Genomic DNA, 26431 nt, shown 5'->3' on the forward strand with positions numbered 1-26431 from the left:
ATTTCCCATGCATTGGAAAGAGGGACAGAAATCACCACTGACTTTTCTTCACCTCTCATGAGAGCATGGAAGAAGGGGTTTCCTTTCTAATGTTCATCCTCTCTGCCTTTAGAAGCTTACTGGGGGACACAGGCAAACTATATTAAACCAAAAATCAACCACAGCAGTCAACAAAAAGCAGAAAAATTGCAGTGCCCTTACATACACCTCACTTTGAACACTGTGATAGAGGAGATATTCAGGTGGGTGGGGAGGCGTTATAAAATACTGACAATATTTTAGTAGAAGCATTTATGGAAATCCACTTAAAAGAGAAATTCAGGCATTTTTAAATACTGCTTATGCCACTACAAACATCAGACTACACTTTAAAGGTTTTGTGGAAAAGGCATGCCTTAAGTTACTTATGAATTAACATAGCTCAGATGTAAGACAGGATTTTAGATTTATGGTTGCAAAGTTTGTCAGAGCTTAGCCCTCCCCCCAAAAAAATTTCTTGTTTAAGCTTCAGGCCTATTGGCTCAAGGATGGAAATCACTTTGAAATACTTTTTCTAAGATCCTAGTGTGAAAAGAATTAAGTCAGATTTCCAGAACTTGAGCTTTGGAGCAGCACAGCCTCAATATTATAATTGTACGCTTCGTGATTGTAAGAAAAATAAAATTAAATCATGTAGGTCAGGTACAGCTGGTGAGGCCCTGCCCCCACTGAAGTCAGTGAGACTCTCTGGCAACATCTCAATTCATAACTACAATTGTCAGGGCCTGTTTTCCATCCCCGAGGCCATCTGGCAGGGTCTGGCCAGATCCCCTCTATTAAAAGCTCTGGTGTTTTGAACAGGGCAGCACAACCAAGCCACTGACCGGGAACCGACCTGAGCTGACTCCAGCTTCACTTTGCACAGGATTGTTTCTGCAGATTTTAATCACCATAGAGCAAAAAATGCCAGAAAATATTTTAACAAATCAACAGCATGATTCAAGTCCAGTGCCCAAGCCCATGCGGTACCACTCCTTAATTCATATGTCATTGATGAGCCTTGCTCTGATTTAAATCAATAGTACTACCTATTTGCTCAAAATCATGTTTGTAAATGGGATTATTTTTAGCCTTTTAACCAAGTTTTGAGTTTAATTTAAAGACACAAAGATAATCTGGACATATAGAAATTATCCTGGTTTTACTCTGTTTCTAGTCATAAGTGGCTATCTTGATTTTTGTGATGGTGCACCATTTTCTACGTTATAAGTTTGTATGCTTCTTTCCCCAGCCTGCTGTTGTATAGCTCTGCTGTAGGAAATACCTCTCTCCTCCTACCCCTTATTCAATTCTGGTACCACTCTGTCTCCCTAGAAAAAAATAAAGGAAAACTACACACAAATGAATAATGAGGTACTAAGACTAAAGCTTGATATATCACAAGTACGTAACAAAGCATATTAATTTTCTGTTTTGATTAGAAATTAAATATTTGACATTACAACTGTCGGGTCACCATAAAGCCACTGTCCTCTGCCTCAGTGTGCAGTTCCTGAGGGGTGACTGTGGAAGGTACCTACCTACCAGCAGATCTATTTACTGTTGTGAATCCTGCTATTTTGTGGTCTTTGGTGAGCTGAAAAGTGGTGCAAATACTCAAGAAAAATATATGCATGTTATATGACACATACTCTGAAGGCAATGATAAAATAATATGCTTTACTGACAATAAAAAAAATGTAACAAATGAATGTAAGCAACCAAATAAATTGGAAACATAACATTTTCATACATGAGGTATATATTACCCTGCTAAGGGAACTACAAAGAAATGCAAGGTGCTATGAAAGTCCTACACAATCTATATAACAGTGGAGTAACTAGTAGTCCATTAGCTTTTCCCAGGCTCTGGCAACTTCTTCAGAAGACTGGCCTTTAGTGCCTGCCTTGAGATTCTCGCTGAATGTGAAAGGAAGGAAAAAGCAAGTGAGCTAAAAAGGATCTGCAGGTTCCTCATTAAAAATATGTTTGGAGAATTATTTCTAAAAACCAACCCGAAAATCCAGAGGTTGAATTTATAAGAATTTTTTTTCTAATATTCCTTGAGATTGATTTGGACATATCAGAGGAAAACTACTGTCTTGCAAAAATGGTAGAGAACACAGCTCACCAGAAGTTTAGAAGAATTTAGAAATTCCATGAAACAAAAAATAAAATTACTTCAAATCAGTATAGGCAACTTCATTTAAAAATTGTGAAGGTGGCTAATGTAAACATGCAACATCCAGCTGCTCTCGCAAAACAAAAAAATTTAATAATGCTCCTTCTGAATTACAGAATTTTTTGGTAGAAAGGAAAGATTATTTAATAAACTAAGCTTACTTTGGTGTAAGTTTCATTTACAGTATTTGGGGAGATACGTGGTGTTTTCAATCACATGATACTTAAAACATTAAGTCTAGAGGCCTGACTAGTATCAATTCAGTATTAGCTGGTACAGTTTTCTATTGTTCCATGTTAGTGTTGCACTTCGTATATGAGAAAATAGCAGAAAAACAAAATCGAAGGAATTCCATCACTGTTCGTCCTACAGACACTGTCATTTATAATTGTTCATGCCAATGACTGAGAACTGATTGTAAGAAAGCTGTTCTAATTTTAATGCTATAATTTGTGAGTGTTAAAATCTCAGGAAATACAAAGAGCTGAAAATAAAATGGAAAGCTGAAAATTAAATGAAACATTTTGAATAAAAGCATGTTTGAGAAAGACTTTTTTTGGATTGAATTTTTGGAAAAAATGTAATATAAAACTGAGATGATATTTGTTAAAAAATATCATAACAACTATAAATATTTATTTACAATTAATAAAAATATTTCTCACCTTTGCTAAATATTAACAGGAGTTAGCACTCCTACTATGCCTCCTTGCAAACAACATTAGAACCATAAACAACACTGGAATTGCAAATGGAGTCCTTACTGTTCAAATGAATTTATGGATAACACTTGGCAACAGGTAATCCTTACGGCAGGATCAAATCACCTACTTCAGGCCCTTCACCTGTGCCTAAGCTTTAGGTGGACAGATAAACATCCATTTAAAGTAAGTGCCTGAGGGCCCCTTGCAGCCTGCCAAGACTACCTTAAGACCAGGAACTTCTCTGACTAAATTTAAGCACTGAAGTTCCTTAAAAACACTCCTCACCTGAGAGCTTTTAAAGTCACCTACCTCTTTTCCTTAGGATACAGTAACTGTAGGCTTTTACTTTAGCAGGACACTTTATCAGACTCCTAAAATTTAGGGAGGACTTTGATGAATTCACTCCATAGCCATTGTATCTATTAGGATATTCTTCTTGCTTGATTTTTTGATTGTTTTATTTTATTTGGGAAAAATAATTACCTCAAAACTGCACTTGAGAACAACTGAGCCTTCTCTCACAGAAACCTGCAATGTTTGGTATTACTTACAAGGAATATGCCCTAAGGTTAAAATGTCTTCCTCTCATGTAAGTTTTCAATAGCAGGAAGTCTTATCTGTGCATATATGAAGATGATTTGAGAAGGAAGGTTAGGAATACATCAAAAGTAGAACAATATTATTTCCTTAGCAAGGACAAAACTGACCTTGCTTGTGTATAAATCAGGGTTAGAGCTGTAGAAAAAAAAAGGTAGATGGCCCGGAAAAATCTTTATGCTTTGTTATGTTCACCCTGTACTGGGAGCATCCTCCTTCAAACAAAACAGTTATTAAAAGAGCTGTTCTCAACCATACAGAGCATCACATCAAAGGATACCGTCAAGGCAATCTATGAATGAATAAATGAATGATTCATGGAAGCTTTATTAACAGATAAGAAAACCCTATGGCAAGTTTTCTAAAACTGAGTGCCTATAGTTAGGCTTCTTAGCAAAGTCTAAAGCTCTTCAATTGGTCTACCACGACATTTAAATACATACTTAACATTACCTTCTGCATACACTGGGGCTACTTAATATGCTTAGAGCCAAGTGTGTGCTTATGTCTTTTCCTTGGTCTGAAATAGAGTACTTAGTGTTTTGCCAGAGCTAAACTCTCAGGCATCAAAAGAACTGGACTGTGGAACTATAATTTTTCAAATATAAAGAAGCAAGATAAAAGTTCAATTCCTATGGCAAATGTCTTCATAATTAGTTATTTTCTACAGCGAAGGCTGTAGAAATTGTCTGTGTGCCCAGCACTTTTCAGAACAGACTGAGAGGCCAAATTTTGGACACACACTTTTCAAATGTTATTCCACATTTCTATCTAATGAAGGGAAGTATGTATGACCACGAGAGCAGAGATCAAAATGACACCACAAATATTACTGAATGGTCACTTAGAATTTTAAATTAATGCTGAAGATGACAAAGTGATTCAGTTTGACTTAATATTTGTTAACTAATAGATTCAAAATGTTTAACGGATTGTGAAAACTCTTAACGTTATAGGTAACACAACTATAGACTTCTTATAAACCCACAAAGTTGCAATATTGTGCATGAAATAACTACTTTCTTTAAGAAAATAATTTATTTTCCATAGTCACAACATATAATCTGATATCAGTTACTGTACATGTATTTTCTTGCAATACTCTGACTGTCTATGAATACTGGATCCACAGATGCCACTTTTGCTGCTATAAAGGAGTGAATACAGTGTAAAACTGCCGTCAGATCCTGAAATTCAAGTTCCTGAAAGAGGAAGTGAGAGAAAAAGAAAAAAAAGAGAAAATGTGAATTCATATTCAGGTTTATAAACATTTTACATAAATACAGAACAGACTAGTCAGCAAACAACAATGGACTTTAAAAGAAAATTTGAATCTTTATAGGGAATTGTAAAGTTAAAAGTGTTAAGAATAAAAGATGTGTATCTGTACCTTCTTCATGGGCAGTGCCACATGTCAATTTAGTTTTCACTCTGTGCTACTTTATTGTTTACATTTTACTCAGCTTGGACAATGAAAGCATTCCACTTGCAAGAACATTCAAATATCGCAATATATTTTAAAATATTTGATAAGTTAAGGATGTTTGGGGATGACGCTGAGTAGAGTCGCGACCGGGGAGGGTGAGGAGGACACATCCTTCGGCAGCCTCCGAAGGGGCCAGAGAAGCAAGCTGGGAGGCCAGAGGCAGGGTGGAAGCTAAGGTAACGTCATGCCACAGCCTGCATATAGAAATATGGCTGGGTATGAAATTCATATGCCCCAAGTCACAAAGAAAGGCAGAGTGACTCCTGTCCAGTTCTCAGATTCCCTTGACTTTTTATAACTTATTTCATCTTCCATGCACAAGCTAAATTTCTTTTCCACAATCTCCCCAGACAGAAATGAAGTGATATTCTGACACAATGACAACAAATATAATACAGAAAACATGTTCAATTTACATGATATTACTATTTGTAAAGTCTGCAGCTGGCAAATACATTGCGGGGACACTTGGGACAGTTTTTGATTTGGGGAGAAGACATTGTTTTCAACAATGTGCTGGCTACATAGCAGTTTATTGGGGCACACTCCCTAAGCTTGCCTTTAAACAAAAAGCAAAGCACTGGACTTCTGCTTTTCCTATCACAGTATTTTATGGTATCTTCTCAACAAAATTGCCTCAAATGGAGTATCTGCAATTCAAGACTCCTGTTCCAGAAAAGGTCACCATCACACACCATTTTGCTATCAAAGGCCGTGTCTTTGCTAGGTAGGAGTGGTTTTACTATTAATGAATGTCTTAAACTGTTTGCTAGTATTTGTGAGGCATGATTTTGTGACCCTATATTGGGCATAGCTGGGGAATTTTTGGTAATGGAGGGGGCTGCAGGGGCCGCTGTGAGGAGAGGCCGGGGCTGCCCCGTGCCGGACACAGCCGGTTCCAGGCGGCTCCGACCCACCCACCGCAGGGCACAGCCAAGCCCCGCAGCCGACGTGGGGGTGTCTCGGGGGAAACGCATTAAAGAAAGGGCAATAAATTCCCCAAAAAGGCAACAAGGCCAGTGCAGTAGGAGGTGCTCCATGGCAGAGCAGGTAACACCCCTGAAGGGACCACAGCCAATGGAGGAGCCATGCTGGGGCAGAGGAAACGAGTAAGAAGCAAGGAGCAGCAAAGGAGAAGAGAAACAAGGAATGGCAGAAAGAAACCGCTACACCCTGACAGTATTTGAGGGCTCTACTTCATGATGATGAGATTCTACTGATTTTTTTAAAAAACTTGTGCACAGTTTCTTTACAATCTCAGGCACAAATAGTTTATTATCTCAAGGATTTTACTTCCCACTGAGCAAATTCATTATTCCCAGAAAAATGTAATTTTCTGTTACTATCTACTCTCTCCAGCATAGGGTGACAATAAGCAATATTACTGGACAATAAGAGTAATAGAATGATATTCAACAAGCTCCCAAGATATGGTCTTCCTGTGGTATAACAGGCCTTACAAATGCCTTTATCCTCTATGAAACATCCACAAAAACTACAGGGAAAGACCTTCTCAGACACAGTAGCCTTGGAACAGAGAAAGTTTTGGCGGCCAGCTGCCCTCATTATAGTGCTTGCTCAGTGCACAAAGAAGCCTCAAAGAGCAATGCAATAGGGGCATAAACCAATATAACCGATAAGCAGAATGTGCTATTTATTATCATTCATACCTAGTTAAATAAGGAGAAAAGAAGGTCACATTGAGAGAAGAGACAAAACTCTCTCAAATGTCTGCTTTTGCATACTTGCTATTCAACAAATTAAGAAATAATTATCTGAAAAGAAGAAAAATCTCTTGAGAACTTGTATCAAACTAAGCACTTAGGTAAGTGTTAATAACTGGCATTTGGTTGCTGAAGTAATCATTTGGGCCTCGTTCTCAAAATTAGATCTTGTTGTAAAAGAAAAATGAAGCATGAATGTTGGTTATGATCCTTTGAGGAATTTAAGTCCATGTAATCTTTATTCTGATTTTTTGGGGCACAAAACCCCTGCTTTTTCTATTTTGATTGATAATTACAGAGCAAGTATGGGAATAAGTTTCTTAAAATATATTTTATTGACAGTAGATGTCTATAAAATTACTATAAACACTTTGAGGAAAAAATAGTGCCATTATTTAACTCTCATTATCTAAGTTTTATAAAACTAAAATGAAGTACACACTCATGATTATTAATGAAATACAGCTCAGAATAAAATAATACAGGCCTCAGTATATCAGCCCTCAGCTCAAGTAAAAGGTTTACATCTCCTGAATCACCATCTTTAAAACCAATAAATTCTAAAATATAAACCCACTCACATTAATCTTATATTTGCTCCAAAATCAGCTGAAATCATCCAACAATTTCACCTCAGGTTTTGACATTCAACACACTGACCAAACATGGCCGAACAAACTGAGAGCGCTCCTCACAAAGCTTTCCATTTCGCTACTATGGCTTTATGCACTTCGAATCTATACATGTTTATCAGGATAAGCATCAGAGGTAACCTAACATAGATTGTAGGCAGGATTTCAGACTGCTCTAACAGTGTTATGTGAAGAGATTTGGGATAAGAAAAGAGCAAAGACAGGAATGGCTCATCACTGGGAGTCAGCCCTTCCCAATGCCCCTACTGCAGAGTCCTCTTTGTTTCTATCAGAGTTCAGAATATGGATCAAACTGCAGTAGTCCTTCCTGTATATCTGAGAGAAGTTGTCTAATCTGTTGTGAATAACCTGTGAATACTAACAATATATTCTTATTTCTGTAAAAGATAATCTACATACAGTTGAAAGAAGAGCAGTATTGCTAAACCTATCTTTTATGTGAAGACAATGCTGTATTTTCTCCAGTTAATATTGCAGGTCCCTCAGGGGGATTATTTTCAAGAGTGGTGCTAGTTTCAAAAGTAGTTATAGAGCTCAGTGGCATAGGTGCATGTAAGCACTCCTCATGCAGTTTACCAGCTGGTTCACTTGTCTGGTGTTCTCTCATGCCTATTTTATGTTAGGTTATCTGTGGGGGTGAGCGATCATCTGGGATCATAAAAGAGGAGCAGAGCTCTGGAGGGCTCGGTTAGAGGTGGTCAGCTATGGTGGTATCCGAGAAGTTGGGTTCACCTGAGGCCTCGTGCACCAGAAGCTCCCAGAAATGCAGCTTATCACAGTAGTATTTGACCCAGGAGACCACAAATGGGGGTAAAGCTGTGGTGCTTTGTGTTTGAAGGATGTTTGATGTCTGCACTGGCTGCCTTCACAATCCTGCAGCTGGCTAGTCAGGTGCAGATGCTGAGGGATAGTCACGTGTATCTAAAGCAGAAGTTGGGGTTCAGATTTGTGCAGGCTCAAGACAGAGGTTGCTCAGAGAACTGGTGTTCTGGTGGTAGATAGAGCTTGCATGCAGATTACAACAAGGAAAGGGGAAGAGGACTGGGCGTTAATGTGGAAATATGGATTTGGTAAAAGATAGGGATGGCCTTCGAGCTTGGGGAAATGTAGATGGTGCATAGTCAGAGGACCTGGACACAGTATGTCTCTTAGCAAGAGACTGTCTTGAATATGGTTTTAAGGGTGGAAATTTAGCCTCTTTGGGTTTAGAACGTAATGTGAATTTTTCCTAGAAAATAACACCGATGACACTTTGTTCAAACAAATGTGTTGCTCTGATAATTAATTTTTCTTCTTTTTTTTTTTTTTTTTTGGCAACATTTCTCTCCATACCCAGCCAGGCAGATGACTGAGTAACTGACAATTTTATTTGCTCTATACTTTATCATCTAACACCACCCTTATGCTCATGCTTGCTTGCCTTATCTCTGCTGCTTTTTTCTTTAATTAAGATTGCCAGTTTATTTTTAGTGTATTTAGAAGAATCTATGCATGTCTAATATTTCAATAACTGAAGCTATTTCAGTTTACTATATGTATCCTAATAAGTGGATTAAGTACAACAAAGGCACTAGAAGGAAGACAGCAAGAGAGGAGCATAAAAGATTGGATTAAAGCAGTGGGAGGACAAGACTGCAAAACTGCCTGCTGGTACTGAGAATATAAAAAATGTGCACACTACACTGACCTCGATCGCTATATGTGCACAGCCAAGTAAGAAAAATATATGTTCTTGTTTCATCTGCCCACCTATGAGAGTTGGATTTATTACATATCATAAAGAGCTTGACAGACCTGTTGCATCATTACCACACACACACTTAATTTTATTGATTACTTCCGAGAGCTTTTGAATCACTATTTGAACAAGACATGAGCCTCTATCACAGAAAAGGCAGATAATGGAGACACTGCCAGTGTTATTGTGCCCTGTGCATTTCATGACTTCTTTAAGGACATTGGTGAGCCTCAGTGTTTATTAGTTGTTGACAAGAGCGCAACTATTACTACTGTATTCTTCAGCACATTTTTTCAATCAGATTGAAATGATAACCATATCTTTTGTAAAAAAAAAGAACAGATAAAGATATCCAGGTTTTGGCTCCAGTCCACACAGAAGTCAAAATGAGAGAGGAAATTCTAAATTCAGTTCTATATGTCAGCAAGTATACCAGGGCTTGGTTGCCCTATCATGGTTGAGAAGAACATATGTATTAGTATTGCACAGCTTGTTAAGACTGTTATAAAGACACAAAGATAAATTATCAGTTATGGTATGAAAGCTTCTTCAGCTATGAACTTTTATTTGGCCTCCTCTTTGTGACTGTCATTTGCACAAAGAGCAGAAGGATAAGCTAAAATGGTGCTCTAACCCTGCAAGCGTAAGAACCAGATCTATGATGCCAACGTCCAGTGCCAGATGAATTGCAAGTCTGTCTGTCAATTGTACTTAAGTCTTTTTACAGTCTTGTACAGGGATCTGGCTTTTCACTTTCAGCTTGAGTGATTCCAAATGCCACTGTCTACTGCTAAATCTGAAACACTTAATTGTTGCATTGGCAGATGCAAACTTTGCTAATGCACAGGAAACTCATCTGAAAAGTTATTCTGGAGATGCTTGTCTAAGAGCAGCCAACTAAATTCACCTATTCCAGCAAATATTAAAATAAATTTCCGACAGCAATCAGACTGTCCGATACTGTCACACAGGAAAAATCTTAACTCTTATCTACCATCATCTTGCAAATGTTTTTCAAGCTCTCAAGATGCTTGGTAGCAAACTGCCAGACTTCAGCAACAAAAGATCCATGTTAATAAAAATACAGAAATGCTTGAGTGCTAGATTATGTTTTATTGATGCTAGAGATTAATGCTGCTGTAAAGAGAGCTTTGCTTGCACTCTCCTTAATTTGCCATATCTCTCATCAGTACTAATATGAAATATCCTCTCAGATGAATAGAGTAAATCTAAAGAAAGAAATACAGTTGCTGACCTGTCCTTGGTCACTCTCCTGAAGTTCTCCTGTTTTAAAGAGAATACGATTTACTGCAGAGTTGGAGAGTCTAATTGCAAAATCAGATCACATTGTACCACTGTACCACTCTGAAATTACAGAAGAGTTGAGGCTTGAAGTCAGTGAAGAAAGGATACTGAGTGCACTCAGATAAATATGCAGGGCTCTTAAGTTGTACGTGTAACAGACAAGCAGTGTATGAGACCTGCAACATTTAGTTGAAGCTTCAATATGGCTCACAATAGTCTAGCGACAGTATGATTTCTTTTCTTTCTTTCTTTCTTCAATGAAATATTTGAGACCAAGTTAGTAAAAGAGCAAATGTAGTGAAGAAAGATAAATAAACTCTCTTTCTGTTTCTAGGGTGAATGAACGGTTAAAATATAATACCATCTTTTCTTTTCCACAGTGCATAAAAGGAACAAAAAAGTAAGATGAGAAGAAAAAGGAAATGCTGAACTAAAATATGTTTGGGGGAAAAAAAAAAAAAGTCTTATCTTCCAGGTAGCTACAGTTTAGCTAAGGGAGATAAATCAACAATAAAAAGATGGAAGTACTACTCTCAATTTTTATTTTGTTTTTTAAAGCAACCTTGAACATTCAGTGTACGTCATGTATGCTAAGATATCAACTATTATTAAGATTACTTGTAATTTCTCAGTACTGGATCTTGTGTTCAGGTACATAAACTATATAAACTTTCCCAAATATGAAATGTTTTGGCTGATATTTACCATACCAATTTTCTGCAACAGATTACTTTTTGAAAGAAAATTTTAGCCAAAATGGTTTACTCATTCCTGAGACTCTGAAATTTGGCAGGAAGATGACTTTTGCATCGGGGTCCTGGTTTTTACTATGCTTACAGATTCACTGGAAAATTTACTTGGAAAATTTGTATTTTATAAAGAGATAATTTTCATTGAGCGTGCTCTAGCTTCAGGCTTCCACCAGGTAGGAAATTAAAGAGGTGTGAATCTGGATCAGGCAAATTTGGGTATATTCTTCCATTTTGCAAGCAAATGATGGAATCTACTTTTAGAATTTGTTTTTCAATCACTCTTTTTTAATGGTAACTTAGCTTAGGTTCTATTTACCAAAATTATGAGAACATCGTGTGGGACTATGCTTAAACCTTAATAAAATCAAGACAAATCACATGCAGTTTCCATCCAGATTAGTTAGCCTGTCATGAAATGGAAATGAGGCAATTTTGCTATAGTGCCTTCTCAAAAATCCACATTGATAGTTTCCTATCACTTTATTGTTCTCTCCATAATTACAAATTATTTATTTAATAATCTTGGTGTTTATTAAATAATCTTGTTACTTTTCTACTATCAAACTATCAAAGTTAGGCCAACTGGTCTGTAAGTCTCTCTGCCCCGCCTTAATCCCCCTTTTTTAAAAAAAAAAAAAGCTGCTATGTTTTCTCTCTGTAATCTTGCCCATCCACCTGGACTTCTCAAACATAACTTCCACTAGCTCCTAAATACTGCAAAAACTAACGTTTAGAAATATTTCAACCACCTTCCTTCCATATTCTGGTTTGTGTTTATAACCCCTTGATCTTACCTGTAATGTGGGGTGTATTTTCATTTTTTTGATAACTGGAGCAAACAAAAAGCATGTAACCTACCCTTCTCATTCACTGTTTGCTCAGTTTCCACAGTAAACTATGAATTATTACTTGCCTTCATGGCTTCAGCTCTCTCCTACTACTAAAGTATTCAGAGATTTTTTGTTCTTGTTTTCATGTCTTTTTTTTAGTTGTAATGGTTAAGAAAGTGTAAAAGCAAGTATCTTTTTGTATATGAACTCTGTATGTGTAAGAGGTGCATATGTAGTCAACATCAGCAATCTGAATCATAGAATCATGGCTGAAGAGCACAGAGGTTTAAGAGTCCCTCACCAAAGGGGCATGAAAAAGCATTTCCAGCTCAAAGAATTCCAAACTGCAGATCCAAGGAAGAGTTGACCACAGTCCATACAAACTCCACGTAAATGCCACAATCCAGGAATACTTTGTAATCAACCACTCTCCTCCCCCTTTTGAAATAGCTGCAGAGCTACTCCTTCATACAGATCCATTTACATGCTATGTTACAATTTCAGAATTTTTAAGTCGCTCTTCTAAAAAAATAAGGCTGATTTCCCACAGAAACGAAGTGATGAATTCACATATGTGTGCACGTGTGCAATTTTTGCCTCATTTGTTGAAGTGGACACCTCAAAGGAGCTGAATTTCTAGAAGTGTGGCACAAGTTGCTGGCAGGGATTGGGAGGTCCACTACCACCCTACAGGGAATTGAAGGCAGGGAAAGCAGTGTCCTTTCCTGCCTTGACCAGCAGCGGGGGCAGGGGTCCCTTGGCCACCCATTACACATGGGTTATCTAACTAGGTAATACACAGACTCCTACAAACCAGCTGCAACAACTTTTTCCCATTGTCAGGCTGGATAAAAACACGCTGAGACTTGGCAGTAATACGAATCTATTGCAACGACTTTTGGGGGATTTCAAGGGGTCGAAGGGGAGTTATTACTGGAAGTATTAAAGGCAGGGTAAGTTCAGGGAAGTACTGAAGTGGGAAACTATGAGGGAAAGTTGTAGGCAATATGAAGGAGAAACAACTGACAAGAACCTAGGCCATATTAAATCTTTTGAATGGAAAATTTTTCAAATGGAAAAATGTATTGTTCTTCACCTAAAACTGAAGTGCACAGGAAGAAGCACTTGGCTTAAAATTTATAGGAGGAGAAAAAACATCATCTCTAGCTAGTAACCAAGATGCAAAAATAGAATTCCCAAATATGATTTTTTTTTGCCCAAGAATTTATAGAGCATATAAAATTAGACATAATCCGTAAAATTCTTCTGCAACCTTAACTCTACTGTTTGCTGCCAAGTGAACATGTGTCATCTGTATCAGGCTTTATTTCATGTGTAGTGGTTCATTTACTCGGGAAAAATGAAACTTCTATTATTCGATGACATTTTCTGTTTCTCATTATTGGCTGCATTTCACCATACAGTACCATCCAGCTCAATGAAATCTCTTTCAGTGCAACAAGCTGAGGCAGATACTGTACTACACTATAGGTATTAGTGTCTGTTATTTCCCGACTAGTCTGTAATTTTGAAGTCTAAGAAATAATACCATTTAGGTGGTGAGCATATACCTGCATATATATAGCACTTATCTGAAGTGCAGAGGCTGCACAGCTGTATCCCAGTTCTATTTAATGTGAAATCCTAGTGGGTACATTGCACTGTGCAGAAGCAGTGGTAAAAGGTATAGTCACTGAAATCCTGATAAATCCTCACTTACTTAGTGTCAGCCTTTCCTCTGGCCTTTACCAAGCTTTTCCTGGGCTCTTCCAATGTTTACAATGCATAAATACATTTAGGTACATACATATAATTCTGTATGAACTGATCATGTATCATCTTCCATCTGATAATTTCAAGGTACCTCACAATTATTCATGAAAATTTTGCCAATTATAAGGTGTTTTCTTTAGAGCTATGCAAAAGAATAATTTTTAATGTTTTAACAAATCTGTCTCCTGGACAAAATTTTCTGTAATTATCCTAATTATCATTAGGATTCACTTTTATCATTATTTTACAGCTAATCAAATTTTCATAAAAATGCTAAAATTTACAATTTTTCTATCTACAGAATAAAATACAGGTAAACCCAATTAAAAACAATTGAAGTGAAAAGCACAGACATAAAAAGAAAATAAAATTTTTAAAAAATCAGATTGTTTGCAATGACAGACAGAGGAATGATCCAGTATTAAAGCAATGGAATGGAGGCCCTTGGCCAATCACACACATGGATTATCTAATGATTTAATACACAGATTCAAAGATTCAAATTATGGTTTTTACACCAGTACAAATCTTCCTGTCTGACCTGGAACAAGTTATGTGAGCTCTCTGCAACAGATGATCACATATAAACTGATGATAGTAGTCCTTATCTGTCTCCAAGGAGTAGTGTGAGAAATGAAGTGGAAATGACCTGCCACTACAACCAAGTTATAGTATTGTACCTTTTGTAATAGATGTTACAATATCTTTTGCAGTACAGCCAACAGATAACTCAGGTTAAGTTTGCTGATGAAATACTGAATAATTTACTAATACAGATGTACAAAATAAGGCATATTGCATTTGTTGTAACTTTATGATAAGCAAGGAAGGTTAGAGATTTTCTTCTAACAACATTTTTTAAACATTAGAAAGGATAGGTAATATATAGCATTTGTGTATGGTCACTATAGAAAAGTATCACTTTATAAGTGACTTTAACCTGTACAACCCCAGGTAATAGTATTTGAGAATTTTCATAGATCTTCAGATATTTTTCTGGTTTTTTCATTGGCTTTTGTCCACCAAATCCCAGATGAACCTCACTCTTACTTTCCTTTTCTCTGTCATATCACATCAAAGTTCTTGTTCTTTTTAAAACTGCATGATTGAAAAATTATCTTTTCATTTATTTATTCAGCATCAAACTTGGGATCACAGGGCAGAATCTGAGCCCAGATTAAGACATTACAGCTAAACCTCCAGATGATGATTCAAACTACAATCCTGAATGAGAAACTCCTGAAGTTCTGTTGGGAATCTGAATTCTAAGTTTCACAATTTTATTTGATGTTCTCCAGAGGAAAAAAAAGAGACACCAGTAATATCTCATCTATGGATGTCTCTCCAGCTTAATTCCAGATCCTGCAAAGCACTGAGTGGTCTTAATTCATGGTAGGACTGACAGGTTTCAAGAATTGCTTGGGCTCTTGCAAGAATATTCCCTTTTTTAAGATAAAAAATGTTACACAATCTTTTATTTTACTGGTAAACCTTAAGCACATATTTACTTAAAATTTTAAGTCTACTATATAGCAGCTTAAAAATGTATTTACCATTTAAATAGTTTTATTTTTCCTTTATCCTATATAAAAGCAGATTTTAGATATATCTGTTATATTGACTAAAGAACTTCAAAGAAGTCATCTTTCTGAAACAGTGAAACACCATCATAACAGAACTCAGAAACAGGCTGGTACAAATAGTGTAATAAATCTATAGATACTACATTACTTCCATTTATTGTGGAGTTTCCAGAGAATAGGAAAAAAAAAGGTAAACTGTGATCTGGAGTTCACCATATGCATGTGCAGTAGTAAATTGAATTTTTGATGCCTTGATAGTAATTGCCATTTCATTTTTTAACTAAACTGAGAAAGAGGATGTTGCTTACCTTTGTCTCAATTTGTTTGGTGTCTAGATTCTGAAAAAGGAGCTTTACTCTTGTTTTCCCATCATCTGAAGAGCCTTTGAGCTGAGAGAATTTAAACCTCCACAGCACATTCTAAAGAGAGAGAAATTTAAGGACTCTGTTACACACTCTTACCTAGAACTAAAAATTGATGATCAATGTTTATGGAATAAGATAAAGCACTGGGGCAGTAAACACAACACATGTCAACAGGCTGGTTGCTAAGCAAGTAAACTTAACAGCTCTGTACCATATGTGAGAGCAAAAGATGCAATACTAATATTCACTAATTAAACAATTATTTAGAAATTCTCTGAAATGTAAATGTTTCAGTTGCCTATATAATATCAAGAACCATGGCAAAAGCTTAATTCTAGAACGATCTATGAGTATATTTGTATCAGTTTCACCTGAACACAATTCCATACCATATCTCAATCTTTCATGTTTCAGCTGGGTCATCTGCACAACGCAAATAATACTGTCTTACACAGATGTTGCAAAGTTGAAATCCTCAGATAAAAATATGCTATAGAAATGCATAAATGAATTATTGAATGTAGTCTTGCAAAACACAAAAAATACATTCTACATTACACAGTTGTGTGTGAAATATATAAGAATTCTAGGCTTCTTGGTCTCCTACAGGTTTCCGCAATGGCATCTTACTACTGTTGGCGAATCCTAGATTGACATTGACTTCTTAGACAAATAGATGAAGAAAAACCCAACTATGCTACAGCATTGTGATGGTGCTTAGACTTTACATTCATGAACTGATTATAACTGGGTCTAGAGGGCCTAATTAGACCACCTGAAAACTATTCAAAGCTTAAATGAGTTTGGATCTAAATAGGATAGATGAATGTTCGCTATGTAATATAACTGCTAGTGTGGAGATGAAACAAGAACTTAGGAACAATTTAGCAATAATAGGCATTGCTACAGTCATCTCTCTCAACAGTTGACGCTGAATGGAAAAGAAGTAGATGGGTCTGGAATGTGGAAGAAAATGCACACTTTGGATCATTTTATCTTAGATGAGCAGCTAGAGGCAAATGATAGGAAAGATCAACCAACCAAGCCAACTAGATTAAAAAATACTCTATTATCAGATACAAAGCAGCTGCAGGTCACAAGAGTGTTTCTGTGATGCGGCCCAAAGGGTAAAAGCTAAATGAGTTAAGCTCATGACAACCCTGGAACAGAACACGTATGAAATTAAGTAATTCTTTCAAATAACTTTAAGAATCCCCCAAAACTGTTCTAGAGAAGAGTTTTCTAAAAGACATTTAAAATCCTAAACAACAGTTCTTGCCCTTTTTATTTTGTCATTTGTAATAAGAACACCCTTTTAATACTATTTTACAGACTGTAATAAAGGACATTTTTTACAGTTTTTAATAAGTACATAAGCTGGTTGCCCAAAATTTGAGATACAGGCTTAGAGTCATAGGGCAGGCTGGGGGACTGGCCTTCATTTTAATAAGCCCATCTGAACACCTGCTGCGGTGTAAGAGCATTCTTTGCATCAACAGGTGACTTTAATTTGAAATTCATTGTCTGGAAGAGAAAATAAATTTTTCAGCAAAATTGCTGTGTTCCTAATGAACTGTTAATTGCTTGACCACTTCAATAATCCATTCCGTGTTGGTAGGAAATACTCTGAAAAAGCTATGAGTGTGGGGTAACACAGTCAACTCCAGCTGACAATTACGGGAAGTAAGATGAACTGCGGAACCTGCCCATTATTGCCTCACTGAAGCTTGAGGATGCAGGGGATGTCTCCATCTCTCACACAGATGAACAATAAATGTCTTGAGCACTCCAGAATTTTTACAGTTTAACAACAGAATCAATCTATCTGATGTTATTCTGTATTTCTCCTTAGGTAAGCAACAAAGGTTGGTCTAAAGCCTTATCATCATCAATACTGAAGGCAGGCACTGTGGCTCAAAGTCTTATCCTTTCTATAGGTAGTATATTCTACTGAATGCAATAGGAACAGGATTTTAACTATGGCTCATTTTCTGATTTTGTATAAAGCAATATCAATAGAGAAGTTTATAATTTTAAAGGTGGGAGTACACCAAATCAATCTTCACATTTAAAAGGAACATTTTATATAGTCTAAACTAATGAGATTAAGTTCTACAGTTAATTTGTGGCTGCAGGCCAAATGTGTACAATTATGCAAAAAGCACAATTTCAGCATGCAGTATCACCTGAGGCAGAGAAAGGTATGCAAACCTTGTATACTGCCTCATAGGACAGCACTCTTAATGCAATTAGTCTAGACTTTCAAGTAACAATGATCTTGGTCATTATTTCTCTGCACGAAATTGCAATAAACTTGTGCATTTTGGCCCCAAACCCCCCAAAATACCGACATACAAAAACTAGATCCTGTGTCAATATTTCAAAATGCTGTATGTTTCCCCTTAATGTGGAATGACTGACTGAATTTATTTAATATATATTAAAAAAATCCTTTCAGTTTGGAGTTGAAGACTGTATTTCAGAGGACAGACCTACTGTACAGCTCTATTAAGGCAGAAATATTTTTATATGTATGTTTACTTCTACTGGCAAACAAATGTAAAAATCCATTTAGAATAATTTAAAGTAGCACTTTAAATTATATATAAAATAGTAGAATTATAGACAGGACTTGGAAGTTGGCATGTATCATAAACCATCCCCTGTAGGCTCTCTCTATATAGCCACTCTGTTTCACAAGATAAGTGAATTTAATCTTATAGATTATGATTTTGAAATGCATTTGCCCTTGTTCTGTTTATTTTAGACATGGCTTAAATTTCTTACTATGGAAGAATAATTAATCCTATTTTATATCTGTAGCTTCAAAACAAATAGAATCGGGTGACACAACTGACTTTTTTCATGACTGGTAATCTTTTAAAAATCTTGACGTTTCTTCATTACTAAGAAACCAAGTTCTCTGCTAAATATAACCTTCCTATGCTTTTATTACTTGAGAAAGAAATTACTTTTTTTATATCTGTCTCAAAAATATATCTTTACACGCTAAGGCACAAGTATAATTGTCCCTTTCTAGTCCCAAACTGACTACATTTCAGTAGTGCAATATAAATAAAAAGTACAGTACATTTGAGGAAGAAATACTTGACATCAACATAAAAAATTACTGCTACTGATCAACATAAAAAATTACAGTTAATGATAACATCAATAACAGTAAAATAAAACAGAGTTATGTTTTCTTTTCTTTTTCCTCTTACCTTTGTTTTACTGTCAAAACAGGTAAATCCCAGAGCAAAGTCGACTGTGAAACACAGGGTATCCCCTTGCCAACTGCACATATATGTTTTAGACTGGGAAAAAAAACCAACATGATTTTTTAGAGAACAACCATCATCATAATTTATCACAAAAATAATATTTTATGCATTTTTTGTGTGCGAAGACACTCAGCTAGAAACACTGGTACTGCTTTATATTATTACATTTTAAAATTGTCAAAAACTTCTGAATGTAGATCAGTATCAGATCTGTCACCTAGATAGTAACTGGAGTTCTATATTACAAGTCACTCTTCCAAAAAATAAATACCATACTCCTGGACACCGTCCCTTACAACATGCACTACAGAATAAACAAAGCCAAATCTGGCTATTTCAGAGCTTTTGGAAAACCGCTTAGACCTGACCTATTAATGCCTTCTGACATAATTTCCAGCAAATGTGCAGGTAACAGTGCCTAAATGTTTAGTGATTGCAATCTAATTATTAAAAAAGCTATCTGTCTACTTGACCTCTCTGTCTGATTTAAATTTTGTAGACAGTCTTTTTTTATTTTGCAACATTTTTTATTTTGTAAACTTGGCTGACATGCCAGTGCAGCACCATGTTACTTAATAATAGTTAATATAATTTAATAAGAAGAACTAATAACTATCACTCATTAGTTAGCACTGCTACTTGCTAGGCAGTGCTATATATAAACCAATTCTTTAATCACATTGCAGGTTAGAAAGAAAAATTCTGTTCTATTAACAAACCCCAGAAGTTCTGTTTAAACTTCCGAATAAGCTTTACAGCAAAAACTCAATTAACATTCTTCCTTACATGTGTTTTTAAGGCTAGCTAACTTGGGTCTTAAGGCACATGAAAAAGCTTCTGCTGCTGATGTAATACAAACAGTTTGATGACATTCACCATTCACAGTTGCCTTCAGCATGCGTAGAGATCAGATCCTGCCTCCAGCCTTTCCTCACCTCACCTTGGCAGCCATTTATAACATGATACCCTTGTGCTTTATGAAATCTTTTGATTTTTTTTTCTTCCAAGGGAGCATTACTTTGCTCTCGTTGATATTTCATAAACCACAATATTGTCTTGCACTTAGACATTTGTTTACATTAAATTTTTCTATCTGGAGAGTTTCTTTACATTCCAAAAAAATGTTTTTAACACAAGAATGGCCTAGAGGAGATTGAAAGCATTAATAAACTTGCTTAAGTTGAAAATGGTCCTTGTAATTGTTTTTTAAAGATTTTTAGTATAATTTAAAACTTCTGTATTTAGCAATTGTAAAGGTTTCCTCATTCCACTATAAATAAAAATATTTGGAATTATACTAAAATAAGCATTTCTGAGTTACAGATAAGACATTTTATAAAGGATTTTGAAAGGGCTGGGAATGAAATTAATTTATTAGTACAGATTAGTATTATAATCAGCTCAACAATGACAGATAAATATTATTTCTGAATAAATTATTTTGCTCATTGCTGTTCAAAGATCATATTATTTGGCATTTAAAAGATTTCAGTGATTGATATTCAATTAGAACGACATTTAAATATCCCTACATTTTATTCAGTAATTATAAGGTGGCATTAAGCAGCAGTCATAACTTATTCTCCATTATTTTCCAATTAAAAGGGTTATACTAGCTGAGTTTTGACTCAGCAAAGCAATTTTAAAAACATATTAAATTAGATTCCCCCAATGGGTAAGCATCTAATTGCTCAGCCACAAATGGTGAATACTAAAATGAACTATGCACAAATAATTAGCCTGGAGTATTTTACAAATATTAAATATTTGCATAGAATGGAATGGGTTTGGAAATTATTTGCAAATACTAAGGACAAACAGAATATGCTGCATTTTCACTGTGATAAACATTACAGAGAGATATATAAGGTTTATACTTTCAAGATACACTAATAGCTTTTTCTTTACAACGGAATTAGTTTGGGGTTTGCCGTATAAATTTAAAAGCCTGCCTATGGCCTTTCCTCAACGACTCTGCCAGGTTCTCAGAGAGCTCTGTGATAGGGACCCCCATCTCCACTCACTAACACAAGTACAGAGCACTGTCCCTTTTCGTTCCTGCCTTTGCAATAAGCCTCCCCTACACCTGCAATTGCGGGATCACCCTTGGTTATCTACAACAATTTTTTACATGGAAGTTTAACGTAAGAAATCTAGGCTTAGCTGCCTTTTAGTGAATTTTGCAGAAAATAAAGTAGCACTGCGTATTAGCCAGCTTGAGAACTCACAGTTTAAGTAACAGAGAGGAAAAGAATAGGTTATTTTAAAAAATCTCCCTTACTGACTGGAAATGAGATTTTTCTGGGCTTAGATTTAATACTAGCTTATCACAAAACACCTGGGGATTGTAAGCAGAGATAGATGAGAACAACAAGGTTATCAGCCTTAAGATACGCATTAAAATATTTTCCAAGCATACAGCTATACCCTGACAGCCACAGTAATTTACACAGCTCATACACGTATGAAAATTCAAAACATTAGCAAATGTGGTATAGTGACCATCTGTGGCTTGCGCTGCTCCAGACAAGATATAAAAGTTTTTCTGGTTCTAACCTTGGTAATTCTGAACATTATGGGGATGTAGACTGGGAGTTTAAGCCTGATGAGATTCTTTAGTCAAAGTATTAATTTACTGTTAAAAGGAAGGCCTCATGCCTGAACTGCAACAGCTAAGTATGTAGTATGCCTCCTAGATCAATTCTTTAATGTTTGCCAAGCAACGGTGAAATGAAGAATAATTATTTGTAATAAAAGACAATTACAAAACTCTCATGTGTGTATTTGTTCAGGTATCAGTATCTCAACGTATATACCTTTAAGTCATGAAAAGATCATGAAGTTGGAAATATCACTGTCCAAAGAACAGTGTTTCTGACTCATTCTCAGGAATTTCTTAGACCTCCTGTTCCTATCCAGCAATATGGCACTGGTTGATCTTTGGCAGGGGAATCTGTCCTCCCAGATCTTGAGACGGCATAATAGTTACAATGACTACATATATACACTCACTACCTTTCCCATAGACATGGCCCAGAAATAATTTGGTTTTGATCTCTGCTCCTCGTTTAGCAGACTGTCTCAGGATCCTGGAGCTCCTGCCCTCCCAATGGCAGGTTCCATTGGAGCTGTTCTGCAGACCCAATGGATGTTCCAGCAGCTTCTTCAGGCAGACTTGTGGTGACCAGCACGACACTATCATGGTAGCACTGCACTGGAAATGTAGGCAGTATCACACAATACTAATATCATTATGCACTAATTAGCATTATCTCACATACTGGCAATACCAGTCTTGAGCAGTTCTGAGCACATGTACTCTCTGCTTATATTGTCCATCCTCTACACTGGGTCCCCTTCACCAGAGTAGCTCATGTGAAAGCGAGCAAGCCTCTTCACTCCAAAAGCCGGTCACAGCTCTTCCCTCCTGCTAATGAAATTCCTGCCTCTCAGCAAATTGCTGACAGAAAGCTGAGCTCTTGGCTGTGCATGAACTGCAGGGGACTGAGATTCCTGCAGGGGAGTAAGAAGGATGGGCAGAGAGTTAGGAAAAAAGAGTCCTGGAAGCTCCATGATGGGAAAAGAGGGCGTGCATCTAGGGGCAGGGGGTGTCAGCGAGAGTGTTTACGTACCCTTCTACTGCAGCCTTCAGAATGAAATTAAGTCCCTACCTTTACCCTAGGCCAAGATTTCAGCCCTCTAACTAGGTCACATCAGCTGGTCGTTAGTTTGTCTTTCACTCCCATCCAAAAAACTCTTGAAACTTCCATCCCAGCATGATCCTACAGTTAACTAATATTGTGAGGCTTGGGGAACTCTGTACTTCTTTTGTAGTTGTTGCTATCCACATCAATTAGTTATCTTCCATGACTATGCATACATCTTAGAATCTGCAAGAGGTAATTAGCACTGAAGGGTAGGGTCAATTACCTTTTAAGGGAAAAAACAGAAAGGCTTCTTTCATGCTTATCTTCCATCACTTTTTACAACAGGGAGAGGACAAGGGACAGGTTGCTTCAGTACTCTAAAACAAAGACTGATGTAGGATTCTGTCCAACAATGAGAAGAGACTTTACAAATATGCTCAATAACAGGCCAATTAATTTCAAAACTGGCTTTTATGATCATCAGTTACGATGACTCTTTCCCTCAGAAGGAGGAATGTGTTTGTGAGCAGATCTGCTAACCTAACAAGAAGTGCTTTAAACTTGGTTCATGGGTGTTAGGTACCCAAGTCAAGAAGCGAGTAAATGCTGAAACTGGAGAATGAATGCAGGGGAAAAGACTACAAAGGGACTTTCTTATTCCCACTCAGATAGGAGGGCAAACAAAAATATACCTCAAATATCTATACAGTGAGAGACAGAGCCTGGGCAGCAAACAGTAAGGGGAACCATCTCGTGTAGTCACTGGTCTATGACACGGTTGGAAGGACAAAGACTTGCTGGGTAATAGGCACCACTGCGGTCCAGACGCAGGCTGCTTAGGAAGGAGAGGCAAGGAAGAAAAAGAGGACCCCTTCTCTTATTGAGTTGCGTTCTGTGTAGGGGTCCTTGGTCACAGTGAGCCAGAAGGAAGCCAGAAGGAAGCGAGCATGCCCGCCAGATTGAAGGTTTCCTGATTTTGGCACAGACACGTGTCTCCTGGGTAGGCTGAGTTAAGTTCGGTTGCTTCAGGGGCTGTGCAGTCCAAATGCTTCTAAATAAATCTAGACATGTAATAGATTTTTGTACTTACTGGAATATAAGATTATAGAAATGCTTTGGCTGGGGGGCCTAAATTTGCCTAAGTCCTGTCACAGGTATCCAATGTACTACCTATGGATTTTTTTCAAGACATACAACCTTTTGATGTTACTCTGGTGTGGGATTGTATTCTGTCCAAGAAATAGGAGTTCTACTTGTTTATGTTTTTTAGTAAAATTCTTTAGAATCACACTACTAATGCCTGCCAGTTGCAATGTTACATTCTGAGATCATCAACAAAGATTCATAGTAAAAAAAAAAACCATTTTACATCCTTTTATAAAGAATCAGGGTGGTCGGTTACCAACCTTTTCAGTCAGTAGTCCTTTCCCTAAGACTTCCTTTATTTCCTTGGTAAATAAAGTTTCTAAGGAACAAATGAGATTCAGTGATGTTGCTCATGTAAGGGCAACACAGAAAAAATGACACAGTGTACAATCCTTTTAGTGGAGTTTACTTTTGTAACTCTGGTGCTGCTGTTCCTAATGCATCATCCAGCTTGCAGTTTCAAAAATCCAGCTGATGCCTGGCTACATTGTAGTTAATTATTGTCTTCCATGAAGAAAAACCTCGCTTTTGCTTTAACTACAGCATTCATGTGCAATATATTCATTCATTCTGGACTCAGCTATGTTCTATTCAGCAGGAATTATAGTGTTTTTGATCAGCCAAAATACAGAAATAAATACCGGTCTTCTATTCTAAATGAATACAAATTTGGCATGTACATGATTTTGCTTGTTTATTTACCAAAAAGCAAGCGGAAAGTAGACAATATCATTGCACTTTACTGCTTAAACTACACATTTCCCCTGCTATTCTGTCAACTGCTTCATAGATGTATACATACACTTGCTCTAAGATGGGCTGTAAAGGTTTATTACATGTAAGTGGGAATACAGACACTATTTCTCACTATACTCATGTTATAGAATTCAACACATACTTTCTAAAAATAAATGATAAAAATAACCAGACATCAAAGCATTTGGGCAAGAACCATATCCATATGCATACAGTATACATACTGCACACTGCGTTCATATTATGCAGTTAGACATTCTAAGTTAAAGTATGTGCTATGCTCTGTGTGGAAACAATATGTCATCAATACACTAAATGCTAAAATCTCAATAAAGCTTTGACTTTGCTTAGAACAAGGGAGTATTTCCATCAAAATTAAATTAACATTATTTTATTAAACTAAACAATATATTTTTGAATATTGTTTTCCAGAGATAAGTCATCCATTTTACATGAAAAAGAACACAATTGATGAGAATACAGTTTTATTTGTTCAGTAAAAACAATACTACTTCATATATTATAAAACAGCCATCATCATCTGGTTCTGTTCTTTTTCCTTTTTTATGGTTAACTGCCGATGAATATAGATACAAGCCAAGAACAACAGCGCATGTGTTTAGAATATTTAATTTAGTGATGACCCCAAAACCTACTGAAGATAACGGCAAAGCTCTTTTGAGCTATTCAAGATTTGGCTGTTGTTATTTAACGTAAAAAAAAATAAATAAATTAAAGCTTAGCCATATGCAGATCAAAACTGACTAAAAATCTCAGAGAGAACTAGAAATACCCCAAACTGAGCACTTTTCCTTACTAATGGAGTTGACTTTTCACAAAGTCTGTGATCTCATAAAGGCTTAAGAAAGTGAATTGTTTGCAGATGAGGAGGAGAGTGGAATTCTAATGAGCTAAATGTATATGAAGTGATTTGTTTGTCATTCTCTATTAAACTGGAGATTAACCTAATAATTGAATTTAATTGTAAGTTTTCCCTAGAAATCAATTACTGGTCAACATTTCAATCATATTAACAGAAGACTCCAGGGTTGCCAATTAGAACTGATAAAATTTTAATATCATCCAATAATCACTGATAACTTGTTTCTTCTTATTTCTGAAACCAAATCCCACCTCATATTACATTTAATATTTTTTTTTTGTCTTTCTCTCAGCGTGGGCATCTGTGAAAAATGGGAGGAAGTTTGACAGACTTTTCAGAGGAACTTAAATGCCTGAAACAGAGAAGGACCTCAATGATGTGCTCTTTTATTATGCAGTAGAAATAAAATAATGCACAACAGCATTTAAAATACAGTGAGGGTAAGGAAAAAAAAATATACCAACAGCAGACAGCTTGGAACACAGATTCTTGCATTAAGATTTTATACAGCAGCTTTATACAAGCTATTATATCATACAGGAGTGACAGGGGCAAGGTTTCTTAATGCATCCAATGTATTTACCAAAAATTAGTTTCATAAAAGCCTTAATAGCGGACCAGCTAGGTCAAAAATGAGCTTTTTTGAAAATTCCACTTTAGGCATAAAAAAACTCCAGGTAGGATGTGGAAATGATGGTAAGAGCAACCAGAGTTGTTACGGTCGTACTGAGAAATATATCTCAGCCCACATACAGAGAGCGTACTAGGAGGCATACAAAATTAAACCCCTTAATGCTGAAGACATCCTGCAAAATCTTCTTCAACAGTATTTTTGCATAGAATTATTTGTGCTAAGCAGAAGTGCTTTTTAAACTCTTTGAAATGGCAAAATAGTTGAACTAAAAATGCACACACTTTGGCTTTCTCATATTTAAAAATTCTGATTGTTATTTTAGGATAAAATATTTTATATTATTGATCATCTCTTTTTTTTAAAGCAAAACT

General features: G+C 36.3%; 1 protein-coding gene across 1 annotated transcript in view; it reads right to left on the reverse strand.

The window, feature by feature from the left end:
- Positions 1-4571: 4571 nt before the first annotated feature.
- SNTG2 (syntrophin gamma 2) overlaps positions 4572-26431 on the reverse strand; it is a 285318-nt gene continuing 263458 nt past the window's right edge. The window contains exons 15-17 of the mRNA XM_054822756.1: positions 18935-19027; positions 15654-15764; positions 4572-4703 (exon numbers count right to left, since the gene is read on the reverse strand). Coding sequence (XP_054678731.1) covers positions 4572-4703; positions 15654-15764; positions 18935-19027 — 336 coding nt within the window. The remainder of the gene's footprint in view (positions 4704-15653; positions 15765-18934; positions 19028-26431) is intronic.

Source organism: Grus americana, chromosome 3 (assembly GCF_028858705.1).
Source record: "Grus americana isolate bGruAme1 chromosome 3, bGruAme1.mat, whole genome shotgun sequence".
Lineage (NCBI taxonomy): Eukaryota > Metazoa > Chordata > Aves > Gruiformes > Gruidae > Grus > Grus americana.